This window comes from Rhineura floridana, chromosome 8 (assembly GCF_030035675.1).
Source record: "Rhineura floridana isolate rRhiFlo1 chromosome 8, rRhiFlo1.hap2, whole genome shotgun sequence".
NCBI lineage: Eukaryota > Metazoa > Chordata > Lepidosauria > Squamata > Rhineuridae > Rhineura > Rhineura floridana.
Window position 1 is genome coordinate 27,115,473 of NC_084487.1, and position 15,862 is coordinate 27,131,334.

The window sequence follows — 15,862 nt, forward strand, 5'->3', positions numbered from 1 at the left end:
AACAAAATGAAATAAAGCATACATTCTGTGCTGAAGTTCTTTTGTGGTGGTGGTGTGGATCATTTGCCCAAGGTAACAATGTGTCCTTGACAGAGGTGGTCTTTATTTATTATTTAATAATCTTGTACCCTGCACACACGCACACACACACACACAGAGGCTTGGCCTAAATTGTCCTGCATGGTAAAACTTAAAGACTATATTTCTGTATCACCACAGGATGGTGCTGGTTGACTATATTTTCTATGGACAAGATGTGACAGATGAGATTTTGGAGAAATCCATTACAGCAGAGAAGGGGAGAGTAAGACAACGCTCAAGCTGTGTGTAAACTGATTAAGTAGTATCATTCATCGGTGTCATGTGTAAAAACAAAAACAAAAAGCAACCACCAATGTACTGATGTTAATTTCATCCCAAAGAAAAGTGACAGATTGCTAGCCTTGGGAAGCAAACAGCTATATATGATAAATTTTGCACATGAATTCAGTGCCTGTCACACGGAAACATCACCCATAGCAGTATGCATACATAATTTGCACATGAAATGCAAATAAAGGTGTCAAGGTTAAAAATAACCAACTTTTAAAATTCATAAAGGGGGGAGGGACTCTTGCTGGTTTTTAACTTCACTGTATTTGAGACTCTGAGTCATGTCCCCAAGGCCAAAACTTATTTACAGTGATCCAAGACCCTTTTCTGTGTTTTACTCATTGCAAACTCAGGGCTAGATAACTGTAATGAACTGTACCTGGAGCTGCAACTGCTACAGAATACAGTGGTTTCCCTCTTCGCAAGGGCACTAGGAATAAATATCATCTGCATGCATGCACCTGTCTTGGTGTTTGATAGCTTTCAGCATGTTAATTAAAGTTCTGGTTTTGATGTATAAGGCCCTAAATGTCAAGTGTTCAAATCTAAGATGTCACCTTTCCTATGCCCTGTACTCATCTCTAAATGCTGCCATACTGGAGTGAGCAAGAGGGTAGAAGGTGTGCGATCAACTAATCCCCATTGCAAGCCACTTCTATGACGAGACTCAGAGTACTATAATATAGGCCAGGAGCGAGGAACCTTTGGATCTCCAGATGTTGCTGAATTAAAACTCCCATCAGCCCTAGCAAGCATGGCCAATGGCCAGGGATGATGTAAGTTGTCGATCAGCAACATCTAGATGGTCAAAGATTCTCCACACCTGACGAAGGCCAATGGCTTACCTCAGTATGAGGCAGGACTGGAAGTGAGGAAGTGTTCAGATTTCTGTTTGGCCATAAAATGTAGCATAGCTTATCACTGGAATCTTAGGAATATGAAGCTGCCAACTCTGTCAGGTCAGATTTGTCCATCTACTCAGACTGGCAGTGGTTTCCAAGGGCTCAAGCAGAGCTATTTCCCATCATCTGCTACCTAGTCCTTTTAACTGGAGGACTGGCCCTAGGACTTCTGGCATGCAAAGCATGTGCTTCACCACTGAGCTAGGATCTTCTTGATCATTCACCTTCTGGATCATGCACAGAATTCCCTTCCCAGCACTGAATTCCTCTTGCAGGATCCTGATTATTACTAATATAGAAGCATCTGCATTGTTCTCCCTCTGATCTAGGATCCATGCTGCAAGTCATGTTAAACAGAGTCACAGCATGGAAGTGGTTTCCCACAGAGATAAGGTCACAAGGAGAATGGGCTCTAAAGCTGAACAAGAGTTACATGTACAAAAGAGAATGTGCAAGCAAGTGTTTTGAGGGCAGGGAGCCAAGTTAAACCTGAGAGCATCATCTGGAAGCATGTTAAAATGTTTCTGGCTGGGCCAGAGTTGAACTTAGTACTAGGAGGGTTTAGATTTAATCTTTGGGGGTTTGGTGGAAGCTTTGACATCATGCACAGTTCAGAGCTGATTTTCTTTTGCTTACTTTTAAATTTTTGAGACTCTCCTTGGGCCTTCTTAATGAGACAAAATAAATGAAAATTCATCTTACCTTGGGAGATCGTGCAAAAATCACATACAGTATTTAATGCTGCAATCTTACGCACCCTTATCTAGGAATAAGTCCCACTGAACACAGTGAGACTTGCTGCCAAATAAACATGCACAGGATTGTGCTACAAGTTTTGATTTTAGAAGCAAGAAACTAGTTCTCAAGTTTGTAAAGGGAGAAAAATAATAATCCTGGAACTGTGCAGCGATGGCAATATTTTTTAAAGGTTTAGAAACCAGGAGATAAATGACTACATGGAATTAAGGATATATTGGCTGCACTAGGACATAGCACTAAATTATGAATTAGCATCACATAAAAGAGCCTTAGGCTTGTGAGCTCCCCCCTCCTCTCCTCTAGGATGACATCAGATGCTTTTGCTTCCATTTTCAACTAACTACGGGTGGTTATTATGTCTGAATCCAGACATTGTCTTAACTATTATCTAGGGAAATAAGCCAATTTCAACACACAGTTTCTGATCCTGGCTTGTTTCATTAAACCACAGTTAAAACTAACCACAGTTCCAAGTTCTCACATAACAACACACCACACCTCTGTTGGTCGAAAACAGAATCAAAATTTCCCAATATCCTCCTTTAACCTGTGCTTAAGGAGGAAAGAGGAAGGAATAGCACATGAGTTCAAGGCTATTGCAATCACACTGAACCATATTTGGCAGTAAGTCTGCATCCAGCCATTAAATTTTTAAAATTATAATCCCCTCTTTCTGAGTGGGACTCTGAAGGCTCAGGCATAAATGCCTGCAGTTCCAGGTGCAGCGTGCCGGAACAATGTCTTGTGTATTTAGGCCTGTCCTGCTGTTCATGGCCTTTGGACCCTGCTTTTAGTGTTGCCATTGTGGTGGATGTTGAGCTGCTGCCACAGTGTGATTCTGGTCCTGGTCAACTCTCAGTTGCTCTGAATGTGTGTCACTTAGACAAGGACAGACACGGAGGCTGAGGTAAAAAGGTGAAGAACTCGTGTTGATTCACACATTCTTAGGCTTACTTGTAGCACAGCATCCTTCCCCAACCTGGTGCCCTCCAGATGTTTTCAAACTCCACCTTCCATCATTCCTGACCACTGGGCCATGCTGGTTGGGGCTGATGGGAGTTGGGAATCCAAAAACATCTGGAGGTCACCAGCTTGAGGGAGGCTGCATTAAGGTATAGGGACTGGAAGGATGCACTGAAAACTTCATATTATGTAAGTATCTTCTCCCAAGGAGGCCTTAACTTAAGGTTCTGGAAGACTCGGGGTTGATAGCGACAGGTCTCTCAGTCACCTCTGTTGGCAGGAAGGCTCAGATGGCAACAGAAAGATTTGTCACAATCCCCAGCATTTTAATTGCTGTGCTTTCCCCCATGTGCTGTCAAAAATGTCTTGGGAGAGCGTGCAAGTAAAGAGATATATGACAGTATGAGGGCAAAACTGAGTGAGAGGTATATTCCTCAAATCATCCCCATTTCTTACTTTCTCTGACTTTAAAGACAATACTGATAACCTCAGTGCGTGAACAGAATAAAAATAGCCATCTTTATTACCTACCCAGCTTTCTTCAGGCTGGGCTGTGCATTCAACAAGCTTTTCAGAAGACTCTTATTTTTTAAAATGAAAAAATGCTGTGATTTCCCTCCCTGACCATTTTCCAAGACCTTTGGAGAAGAAAACACGCTAGCAAACTAAGGAGTGGATGCTTGCCCTCTTGTGTAGAATGCATATCAAGACAAAGAAGGCAGTCACTGGTGGTGGGGTAGGTGGAAGAAAAGAGATACGGCAGCTGTAGGGTTACTGTGCTCCCCCTCCCCCAATTCCTGAGGATGTAATGAATCTGAGGAAATGGGAGAGCTTTGGATTCAGAGAATCCAAAACCTCCCCTGATCCACACCTGACACACATATGCCCTGGAATGTCCTCTTCTTGCCCTCTCTGCCTGTCGACTGGGAGATCCACAACATCGTATGGCCTCCGGGACAACCAACCAGGGACCACAGGATCGAACCCTTAATCCACTGAGCCACTGTGAATTTGTATTTATTCTTCTCTCCTTATTTATGTATTTATTGACTTGGTTTTAGTTGCTGCTGCTGCTGTCATTTTATAAGTTTTGTTAGCTGCCCTGGGAGCTCTGTATTCAAAAGGTGAAAGATATAGACAGTTGGAGTGTCTGAGGTGGGACACTGCCACTGTGCTGCCCTCCCAGCTGCAGTGTACTGCCTCTCTCCAGAACCAGGGTAGGACAGAGCAGGGCAGCAGGCAGGAGAGCACCAGGTTAGGGTGGCAGTGAGTGGAAGTGTGTGTCTGTGCTCATCACCACTGCCAACCTGGTGCTACCCTGCCCTCTTCATCACACTGCCCCACCCTATCCTGGTCAGAGCAAAGGCCTCGTCTGCCAGGACCACCCACTTTTCCTTTGAAGGTTGAGGCACATGGAGCCTGACCTCAATAGAATATCTTGATGCAGAGGGCACATCGACACCATGCATTTAAAGCACATGGCTTCCCCCAAAGAATCCTGGGAACTGTAGCTTGTTAAGGATGCTGGGAACTGTGCTTCTGTGAGGGGTAAACTACAATTCCCAGGATTATTTGGGGGAAGCCATGACTCTTAAAGTGCTTTAAATGTATGGTGTGAATGTCAAGAGAGGCAGGATTGGATAGACAAAGTATTTACAACAGATCTGTTTCTGGTACCATTTTTGCTATCCTTTAGGTAGGCCATTGTTTCTCAAACTGTGTGCCCTAATGTGTTCCTGGGTTTGGTCGTGCAATTAGTCAAGGGACTTTTCCTTCCATTTCACTGTGCTGATAGCACTTAATTACTGCTGTCCAGCCCCTTTAAGAGCCAGGCTCCCTCCCTCTAAATCATGCTAATTTCGATTCAAATACATACTGCCTTTATATGAATAACATTAAAAAATGAAAAATAATAGTCTGTTCTCTGTTAACTACTGATGCGATATTATTGGGTTTTCTGTTGTAAAAGGGAAAATTAGGTCTTAAAAGATTGAGTTATTGTGCCAATATCTCTCAAAAGGTTGGGTAAGTTTACAAGTGAGACCCCTTCCAAACATTTGAGAAGCACTGCTTTGGGCCTCAAGTGAACTTTGACACATTCACCCGATAATCACTGGCTGTTCAGTGATCGCTCTCTTGTATTCTGCGGTGGCTCAGGAGGAGGGGCTGGCGGCAGTAGCACCCTCCTCAGGACGGAGATGGGGAACGAGGGGATGAGGTCCACGCAGTTTGGGGCTGTCGCTGCCAGCAACCTGGAGCTCTCTTGGCCTCACTGCCTTCTCACCCTTCCCCACCCCAACGAGAACAGTGTTGCCACCACCAAGAAGACACCACAACCCCTCACTCTCCCCCCATGAGCCACCACCATTTGTATTGTGTGTTTGTGGCTAGACCTTCTACAGCAGCATGTTCTACTTTTTTTAGATTTCCCCTGGTTAATTTGGCTATTTGTTTTAAATACAGTAGGGCCTCACTCATACAGCGGGTTACGTCCCAGACCCCCGCTGTAAAGCAGAACTCATTGAATAGAATGGCACGCGATGCCCGAAAACTGCCGTAAAAGCGGAACAAGCGCCGTATGAGTGGGGCTTTAGTCTAATTGAGACCGCTGTAGTAGTGAGGAGCTGTGAAGCGAAGCGCCGTAAAGCAGGGCCCTACTGTAGTTGTTTTCATTTTTAAGTTGTTTTAAGGAATTTTATATTTTATAGATTTTTTAAAAATATATATTGTAGGCTCCCTTAAATATTGTGACAGGGAGAAAGGAAGAGTAAGTACACATTTATATTGAAAGTCGGTGTGGTGTAACAGACACCCAGCTCAGCCACTCAGCCACACAGGGTTGTTGTGAAAATAAAATAGGTTAGAGAACCACGTATGCCTCCTTCAGCTCCTTGAAAGAGAGGTGGGAAATAAATAAAATCAATAAATGGTCCAAAAGTACATGAAGTTTAACATATAAAACGGATTTGTAAAGTGCAAAGGCACAGGATTTTAAATAGCTAAGATTTGCAAAAATAGGGACAGAGGTATCTCCCCATTCTGTCTTGACAAACATACCACAGGGTGCCTAGCACATTTTACAAGGGCGACACATCACCCCCAGCTTGACAGGCGGTCCAGAATTTAATTTTCCTGCTGCAGCTTTCAAAAGTCTCACCTTCGTGTTGAAATGCACCTTTTATCCCCATTTTAACTCTGAGACAGGCTGGTTGTAGTAGCACGAGGCCCAAACAGCTGTGTGACCTTCCCTGTCAACAGCTCAGCCATGTGCCTGAAGCCTGTTCTGGGGAGGGGCACCTTGACAACCAAAAGGAGTAGCTTACTTTCTAGCTCTGCTATTCAAATTCAAATTCTAGGTCTGCTGTTCAGATTCAGCCAATGTATAATGTGCCATTTGTAGCAACGTTTTCTATTATGTGTGTGCCAGGAAGGGAACCGAAGCCACAGGAGTTGGATTTGAACCAGCAGCACAGGAGTTGCAGCAGCACTCCATATTCTGCCACCAGTCTTTTGCTTAGGAAACATACGTTCTTCCTTTTCCAAGTCACAGCATCTGTGTACGGACAAAGCCTTGTTTCTTTTATAGCTTCTGTGCTCTGCCTCTTGAAGCTGAAGAGCAAATCTGCCACCAGCGAACTGCAGCAGAAAAGCCAGAGAAGTGGCCAGAGCATCTGTGGCTTAGAGTGGTCTCACTGCATTACCTTCAGGATATGGTACACAGTCCTTCACTAGATCCAGACAGAAAGGACAACACTCTGCTGGCTTGGAAGACAAACATGCATCAGGAAGGTCAGCAGCTGGGTATCACTGTTAACTACAAATCCTTCCAAAAGCACTAAAGAGTGACCGGCCAATCTAGAAGCGGACTCAGAATTTTTTCATTTACAGTTCAGTCCTATATGCATCTACTCAGAAGTGTGTCCTACTAAGGTCAATGGAACTTACTCCCAGGAAATTGCTTAGCAGGGAGTACACTCCGTTGAACTCAACGGTGCTTAGTTATGACAGACATTATAGGCTTACACTGTCAGTTCCTTAGGATTTTTAGGACCTGAATGGGTAGAGCACCCCCCACATACACAAGGGGGACTATGCAGTATCCTAACACCCTCAGCCATTAAGATCAGAGGGTGGGGTATAGGATTGCACTGTTACACTTTTTCTTCTTTACTCTCATTATGCTTATCCTCATTTGTCCTCACTGACTTTTAATTTGTTTTGCTGTGGCAAACCATATGATTTTGTTTATGGATGTTCATGACATTTCCATGCCATATGCAACATAGTGATGTCACAGACAGCTAATCAGAGGGCAGGAAAGGCAAATGAGGCCAAGGGCAGTGAGGGAAAAGAAGAGGGTAAAGGCAGAAAAGGAGCAGCAGCTGTTAAGGGACCAAAAGGGTGCTGAACAGCTTTGAAGCAAATCAGATATGTTTGCAGCGGGTATCAGAATTGCCAAAAGTGGGAAGGACTTTTCAACACACATGAAAATTAACAGAAAACAAGGTAAACAGTTTTGGTCCAACATTAATTTTAACAGATGAAAACAAGAATGTGCAGGATGCTTTAAGAACATAAGAACATAAGAAGAGCCTGTTGGATCAGGCCAGTGGCCCATCTAGTCCAGCATCCTGTTCTCATAGTGGCCAACCAGATGCCAAGCCCACAAGCAGGACCCGAGTGCAAGAACACTCTCCCCTCCTGAGGCTTCCAGCAACTGGTTTTCAGAAGCATGCTGCCTCTGACTAGGGTGGCAGAGCACAGCCATCACAGCTAGTAGCCATTGATAGCCCTGTCCTCCATGAATTTGTCTAATCTTCTTTTAAAGCCATCCAAGCTGGTGGCCATTACTGCATCTTGTGGGAGCAAATTCCATAGTTTAACTATGCGCTGAGTAAAGAAGTACTTCCTTTTGTCTGTCCTGAATCTTCCAACATTCAGCTTCTTTGAATGTCCACAAGTTCTAGTATTATGAGAGAGGGAGAAGAACTTTTCTCTATCCACTTTCTCAATGCCATGCATAATTTTATACACTTCTATCATGTCTCCTCTGATCCGCCTTTTCTCTAAACTAAAAAGCCCCAAATGCTGCAACCTTTCCTCGTAAGGGAGTCGCTCCATCCCCTTGATCATTCTGGTTGCCCTCTTCTGAACCTTTTCCAACTCTATAATATCCTTTTTGAGATGAGGCCACCAGAACTGTACACAGTATTCCAAATGCGGCTGCACCATAGATTTATACAACGGCATGATGATATCGGCTGTTTTATTTTCAATACCTTTTCTAATTATCGCTAGCATGGAATTTGCCTTTTTCACAGCTGCCGCACACTGGGTCGACATTTTCATCGTGCTGTCCACTACAACCCCGAGGTCTCTCTCCTGGTCGGTCACCGCCAGTTCAGACCCCATGAGCGTATATGTGAAATTAAGATTTTTTGCTCCAATATGCATAATTTTACACTTGTTTATACTGAATTGCATTTGCCATTTTTCCGCCCATTCACTCAGTTTGGAGAGGTCTTTTTGGAGCTCTTCGCAATCCCTTTTTGTTTTAACAACCCTGAACAATTTAGTGTCGTCAGCAAACTTGGCCACTTCACTGCTCACTCCTAATTCTAGGTCATTTCAGTTACTTTGATGGATCTCGCAATTATAGAGATAAAAAAAATAGTCCTTTTGGTTCAACCAGATTATATCTAATAATCCCAATGCAGTGTGTACTTACCGGTATCAACTAAGAAAACCCCGTAGTTATTATGTAAATCAGAGCTCTCCGGACAGTTCTCTATTCCAGCCTGATAGACTTCCTCAGCTTCTTTTAATTGATCCTTAACACAAAAAGAGTTAGCAAACATGGTTACTCAACGGGCAGTCAGCCTTGCTACTAAGGGCTACTTGTGCAGTTCTTTCAAGGAAATACTTAATTTATTGGGGAGGAGATCAAGACAATCTACCTGCAAAGAATTTAAGCCAAATGCAAAAGCCAGCATTAGCCTTGGATGAGCCATTGTGGCAGCTATACAGGCACCTAGAAGCTTAAGGTGGCCTGATGGACTCTCTATGTCAGTGGGGCCCCCGCTGTGGGCTTACCTGGAAACAATGGAAGGCAGCTGCAAGCCACCCACCATGCCTCTGATACAGCGTCACTTTGGGGCACTGTGGGAAATTAAAAGGGCTTGCCATTTCAAGCCTCCACAATGGAGCAGTTGGCTCCATAGGGGCTTTGTAGGGAATTTAAAAAGTGGCTTGAAGACACAGCCAGCCGGGGTGGTGGGACAGACAGCCATCACTGCTGGCAATAGTGGTTGATGCCGAGTGAGACTGGTAGGGCTGAAGGCAGGGAGACCAAGCAGCAGATGGCCAAAGCCAATGAACTCTAGTTCTGTCCCCATCCTCATCCCTGTTGAGTTCTACAAGGGGGTAACACTGAGACGAAGGAGGTGAAAGCTGGCAGGCAGTGCCACAAACCTGGGCCACATTCACACCATACATTTATTCCATTATCATTGCACTTTAAACAGTCATGGCTTCCCCCAAAGAATTCTGGGAAGTGGGGTTTATGGAGGGTGCTGAGAATTGTCAGAAGACTTCTATTCCTCTCACAGAGCTACAATTCTCAGAGTTTTATGAGAAGAGGGACTGACTATTAAACCACTCTGGGAACTGTAGCTCTGTGAGGAGAATAGGAGTCTCCTAACAACTCTCAGCACCCTTCACAAGCCATATTTCCCAGGATTCTTTGGGGAAAGCTATGACTGTTTAAAGTGAAATTATAGTGGAATAAAAGTATGGTGTGAATGTGGCCCTGGACTGGTTGCAAAGAAAGAAGGAAGGTTGGGGTGGCTGAAGGCAGATGGACATGAGGGGGCAGCAGTGCCCCACTTGTGTGACTGGACCAGCCTCCACTGATTGCTGGTGGGCCCTGAATGGGTGTGGGGGCCCTTGCCAGGCCTGGACCCCAAGAGGTCTTCTGTAACTTTAAAAGTTGTGCAGGGGGAAGGGAGAATTCCACCTTGTGGTTTTTCTCATTACAATGTTGCAAGACCACCTGCACTTGGCTGACTTTCTCTTCTCCTAAAGATACAGGATCAGTCTCAGGCCCTGAACCTGGCAACCCTAGTACCAATGCCAGGCTAGCCTAGAGGGCTGTGGGAATAGCCAGAAAGCCTATGATACAGTTCAACATCCTGAAGCAGGCCTCGCCCAATAAACTACTTGGATAGGGGATTGCTTGGGAATTTTATGTAAGCTGCTCTGAGCTCCTTGGAATACTATATAAGAGGAATAAGTAAGTTAACAGCATTGATAAAAGTGTAATATTCCCACAAGAACAGAAGTTTCACTGATATGCTTCAAGGTGAGTGTTCACATGAACAGAAGGACAATCTTCTGTTTGCATGGGAGTTGTGTGCACTTCAAAGCACAGCGTACTGCAAGGCATAACACTGACAGGGTGAAAGAGTGTGCAGTCATCAGAGTCAAGGAAAGAGGAGGTCAAGTTCTATGCGAGATATCATCACACATGGCAAGCTTGAGAATAAACTGAGGCCACAGGCGAGATTTTCACAGCTAAGACACACATACATCCTAGACAGAGTATATGATGTGCTAAAAACTTTTGTATTTAGTTGCGCTCAAATTCTGGAATCTGAATTATGCAAATTGAACATATCTGCATATGAGGATTTTACAGCATTTATTCTTCTACTGCTAGTCTTTGGGAGATGCAAGGAGCTGTAGAGTGCCTAGGTTTAAACAAAGGTCAGGCTTCGGACACAAGGAGCTCCAGATGTCAGTCTGAGTGGGCCAGTTGCTGGGCATAGTCCAAAAGCAGATGGGGTTCAAACTCCATGGCAGCAAAAAAGAATCAAACAGCCAATTGCAAAATGTGTAACCAAAATCACACAGCTCCAAGGAAGCAGCAATCGGGGAAAGGTTAAGGCACAGCAAGTGCTAAGGTTTTATAGGGTCTGATGGACAAGGATTGGATGTTGGGAGTCAGCTGGGGCTGATGCTGCAGCTTAGATGTTGCCCCTGAAGTTCTATTTGCTGGGCTTGCAGTGGAAACACAGAGTCGGTGGTGCAGGAGGAAAAGCATTAGCTTCTGACTGAGACACATACATACACACCCTGTAATGTGCAAGAGTTTATTGGAGCACCATCCCTTGACTGCTGGGGATCCTGCTACAAAAGGATGGTGTAGAGCTGGAAAAGATACAGATGAAAGCAACCAAAGTGATAAAGCGGCCAGAGCAACTCCCCTATGATGAAAACTAACAATGTTTGGGGCTGTTTATCTTGGAAGAAAGGTGAGGGTGGGGTAGGGTAGGGTAGGGTAGGGTAGGGTAGGGTGGGGTGGGGTTGGGTCATCAGAGATTTATAAAATTATACATGATACACAGAAAGTGGCTAGAGAGGTGTTTCTCTTCCTCTCTCATGATTAGGGTTGCCAGGTTCTTGGCCTGAGACTGATCCTGTATCTTTAGGAGAAGAGAAAGTCAGCCAAGTGCAGGTGTTCTTGCAACACTGTAATAGGAAAAAGCTGAAATGTAGAAATCTCACAAAGCAGCATGGACATGGTAGGGTGGGAAAGAAGGAAAAATACATTGTCACAAGTATTATCCAATAGGTCCCCCCCCCCCCGCAATTGCAGTAATCTCGCTATCTGGAAAAATGATCAGAAATTCATATACATAATGGTGATAAAGAGTGAGATCTAATACATATCTACTAGGAATAGGGTTGCTAGGTTCTTGGCCTGAGACTGATCCTGTATCTTTAGGAGAAGAGAAAGTCAGCCAAGTGCAGGTGTTCTTGCAACACTGTAATAGGAAAAACCACAAGGTGGAATTCTCCCTCCCCCCTGCCCAACTTTTAAAGATACAGAAGACCTCTTGGTTGCCAGGCCCAGCCTCCAAGAGGTCTTCTGTATCTTTAAAAGTTGTGGAGGGGGAAGGGAGAATTCCACCTTGTGGTTTTTCCCATTACAGAGTTGCAAAAACACCTGCACTTTGCTGACCTTCTCTTCTCCTAAAGAAAGGGGATCAGTCTCAGGCCATGGACCTGGCAACGCTACTCATGATACTAGGACCTGGGGTCACCCAATGAAGATGGATGGAGATACATGACAGACGGACAAAAGTACTTCATACATTGCAGAGTTAAACAATGGAATTTGCTACTGTAGGATCTAGTGATAGGTGCCAGCCTGGATGACTTTAGAAGAAGATTAAACAAATGCATGGAGGATAAGGCTATCAATGGTTACTAGTCATTATGTCTATGTACTACCTCCAGTGTAAGTGGTAGCATGCCTCTGGACAGCAGGTGCTGGGGATCATGAGCAGGAGTGCTTTTTCACTCATATACTGCGCGTGGGCTTCCCCTAAACATCTGATTGGCTACTGGAAGAACAGAGTGGAGCCTTTGGTCTGATTCAAGAGGGCTGTTCTTCTGTTCTTAAGAACAAAAGGCCACACTTCTGTTATTTATGCTTGGCCTGACCATTTCAGAAACCTCATACTGCTTACTAACCACAGGGGCTGATTTGGCACATCTGCCTTCCTTTCTCTGAACCAGGCTCTGAAATGTGAGCCCTAGGGATGTATTTTAATATGTATTATAAAATGGAAATAGGCTGCCTTCAAGTAGATCCTGACTTATGGTGAACCTATGAATAGGGTTTTCATGGTAAGCAGTATTCAGATGTGGTTTACCATTGCCTTCCTCTGAGGCTGAGAGGCAGTGACTGGCCCAAGGTCACCCAGTGAGCTTCATGGCTATGTGGGGATTCGAACCCTGGTCTCCCAGGTCATAGTCCAACACTCTAATCCAGCCTTTCCCAACCAGTGTGCCTCCAGATGTTGTGGGACCACAACTCCCATCAGCCTCAGCCAGCATTGCTAATGGTCAGAAGAGATGAGAATTGTGGTCGAACAACATCTGGAGGCACACTGGTTGGGAAAGCCTGCTCTAACCACTATGTCACTGTAAAAGCCCAATATGTATTATACCTGTATATATGAAGGGTGGGTTATTTTAAATAAATAAATAAACAAAAAACCAAACAAACAAATAAAATAGGGATAGTTCAGAGCTCTGACCCTTCTGGTGGATGTGGGAAGAATTTCCAGAGAGGGCCCACAGCTTGCTGTTTTTGGGGGAGTTTCTAGGCCTGCCCTAGAAATATAGGAAAGCCTCTACGGGAGATAGGGAGGCTGCCAGACCCCATTCCTTGCACATTGAAGACCTCTGATCTAGTGGACATGTTTACCTTTCCCTTCCTGTACAGGAGATCTTACGTTAGCTGATGAGGTCTGCTCTGCAGGATGAAGGTCTCTGATGCAGCAAGGGACAGGTGGAAACACAGCCTCCTCGCTAGACTGGAGACCTTTTGGACCGCTCAGGCATTCTAGCTCACCACCACCACCCCTGCCTTGTATCCCCAAGGAGGTCTGTTTCAGTGAAGGGAAAGTACTTTTGCCTTCCTCTCACTGGACTGGAGATCTTCTGCTGCGGAATGCAGACTGTATTAGGTATATGAGGCCTGCCACAGATTCCCACTACATAATTCCAGGGGCCTGCAATTAAGCAAGGGAGCCATGTTTTTAACATCCTTTCACTACCTCAGGGGCTATTTTAGCCTCCACAATCCGCTCTGGAGTTTTGGCAGCAGAACACAATGGTTTCATTCCACTCTCCACCAAAACTCAACAGACTGGAACTGGGTAAGTTCACTCATCCCTTTTAAGCACAAAACGTTCTGAGTTGCTCATTAGAGAAGGGTCCAGCCTCTAGCCAGCTACAACCTGTTTCTTAATTTCCAGAGTGCTAGCTGAGTTCGTCTCTTGCAACTATTTCTTATATTCCCTCCCCTCAGGGACCTTTAAAACATACACACACACCTCAGGGCTTACGTGGCCCTTTAAAATGACCATAAGCCACTACATAAGTCTTCCATTTTTGTTTTGCCATAGTTACATCAGGGATGGTTGAAATGCCACAGTGGTAGAGAGCATGCTTTGGAAGCAGAAAGTCCCAGATTCAGATCCAGGCATCTCCAATTAAAGGATCAGCTGTCAGGTAGTATGAGAGACCTCTGCCTGAGACCCTGGAGAGCTGCTACCAGTCCAAGTAGGCAATACTGGGTGAGCTGGATAAATACAAGGCAGCTTTCTCGATTCCTTGACTTCTGGAGGTGTTTTCTAATGAAATTTCTGTACACACTGCAAACGCTGGAGTCCCCTTTCCTAAAGTCACCCCTGAATTGCAATTTTGGGGTTTTCAGGCCTCTACAACACAATACTCTTCTGAAGGAAGATCTTGGCCTAAGATATCTACTTGGCTTCATACAGCTTTCTCTTTAAAAAGCAAAGTAAATCTCCTCTGATTCTAGAACAACCAAACACACAAGGTCAGTGAGGTAACGCCAGCGTACAAGCAAACCAAGTGCTAGTTTCTGAATGTTTGATGTCATAAGCATTCCCACAGAAACACGTTTCGGGGGGAAACCCAGAAGATTATGACAGTGCTTTCAAGAATCACAAGCTGGCTTCCCAGCATGAGAAGCAGCTTTTATTAAAGGTACAAAACCTTCAGAAGCAGCAGAACAGTCTGAGTTAACTTCAGGACTCACTAGAACACTGGCTTGTGTAGGCGTCCTCCCTTTTGCAAGTTTGTTCTGGTTTGAAAATCACCTTTCGAGGGGAGGACAGGGTAATTACACTGACTTACAACCCGACTCCCTTGAGCATGGAACATTAATCTTAAGTGTTCCTTTTTACAACTACTGGAGCAAAGGAACATCAAGGCTCATTTTAGATTCCTGGATTACAAGGGGAAACATGCCATGTAGGACCAACTAAGGCAATCACAAAGCTCCCTCCCCCCCATCCCAAATCATAATAAAAATAAATCCAGAACCCACAATTAATCAGTCTGCTTATTTCATAGGAGCTGCACAGAAAGTGGGACTTCTTTGATGTGATCCTCCTGTTAAATCTGGTGGCGTGGGAGCTGCACACCTTCGTGTGCTGCCAGGTAGGAAGCCGTCTTGTACTGAGTCAGACCATTGGTCCATCTAGCTCAGTCCTGTCTACACTGACTATCAGTGGCTCTCCAGGATTTGAGACAAGGTTCTTTCCCAGCCCTACCTGGAGATGCTAGGGACTGAACCTGGGACCCGCATGCTCTACCACTGAGCTATGGCCCTTCAAAGTAGCATGACAAGCCCTACACCACACAGGGAAAGTCCACCACACTGCAGCTCCTGTGCACACCCAGAGCTGAGTTTCCCAGGGGACAGCATTAGCGATAGGGAGGAGTTGCATACACTGCTTTAGCACAGCCATCCCCAAGCTCTCGTGCCCTCCAAAAGCTTTGGATTACAACTCCCATCAGCCCCAGCCAGCATAGCCAATGGCCAGGGATGGTGAGAGTTGTAGTCTAAAAAAAATCTGGAGGTTACCAGGTTGGGGACGGCTACCTTAGTGGAATGAGAAGGAGCAGTGCTGCAGGGGCTCCTATGCCACTGGGTAGTGAAAGGGTCAGATGTAACTTGAGATACTGAGCCCCCCATGTAGCCACTGAGGCATGCTACGCTCCTTAACTATTAATATTAGTGCCGCTCCAATGTCTCCCACCGTGGCTGCCACCACGTGTCTGCATGCAACAGGGTTGGGGGCAGGGGCATTTCAGTGCTTTGGGGGGGGCAAGAGTGAGGTGTAAGGAAAAATTACTGGTGGTTCATGTTTCCATGGGTCCTGGCTGCTTTTGGGTACCATGTCTTTATTTTATTTTTTACTTGTCAGAATTCAAGGCAAGAAAATTAAGCTTTAATCTTACCCTGATTGCTTTATCTCAGG

The 15,862-nt window shown here is 45.0% G+C and overlaps 1 protein-coding gene across 2 annotated transcripts in view; it reads right to left on the reverse strand.

The window, feature by feature from the left end:
• The window catches only part of TMTC1 (transmembrane O-mannosyltransferase targeting cadherins 1), a 228,684-nt gene that overhangs the window by 13,224 nt on the left and 199,598 nt on the right, over window positions 1-15,862 (reverse strand). For both annotated transcript variants that reach the window (XM_061638680.1, XM_061638681.1), the window contains one exon: window positions 8,725-8,827. In XM_061638680.1, coding sequence (XP_061494664.1) covers window positions 8,725-8,827 — 103 coding nt within the window. The remainder of the gene's footprint in view (window positions 1-8,724; window positions 8,828-15,862) is intronic.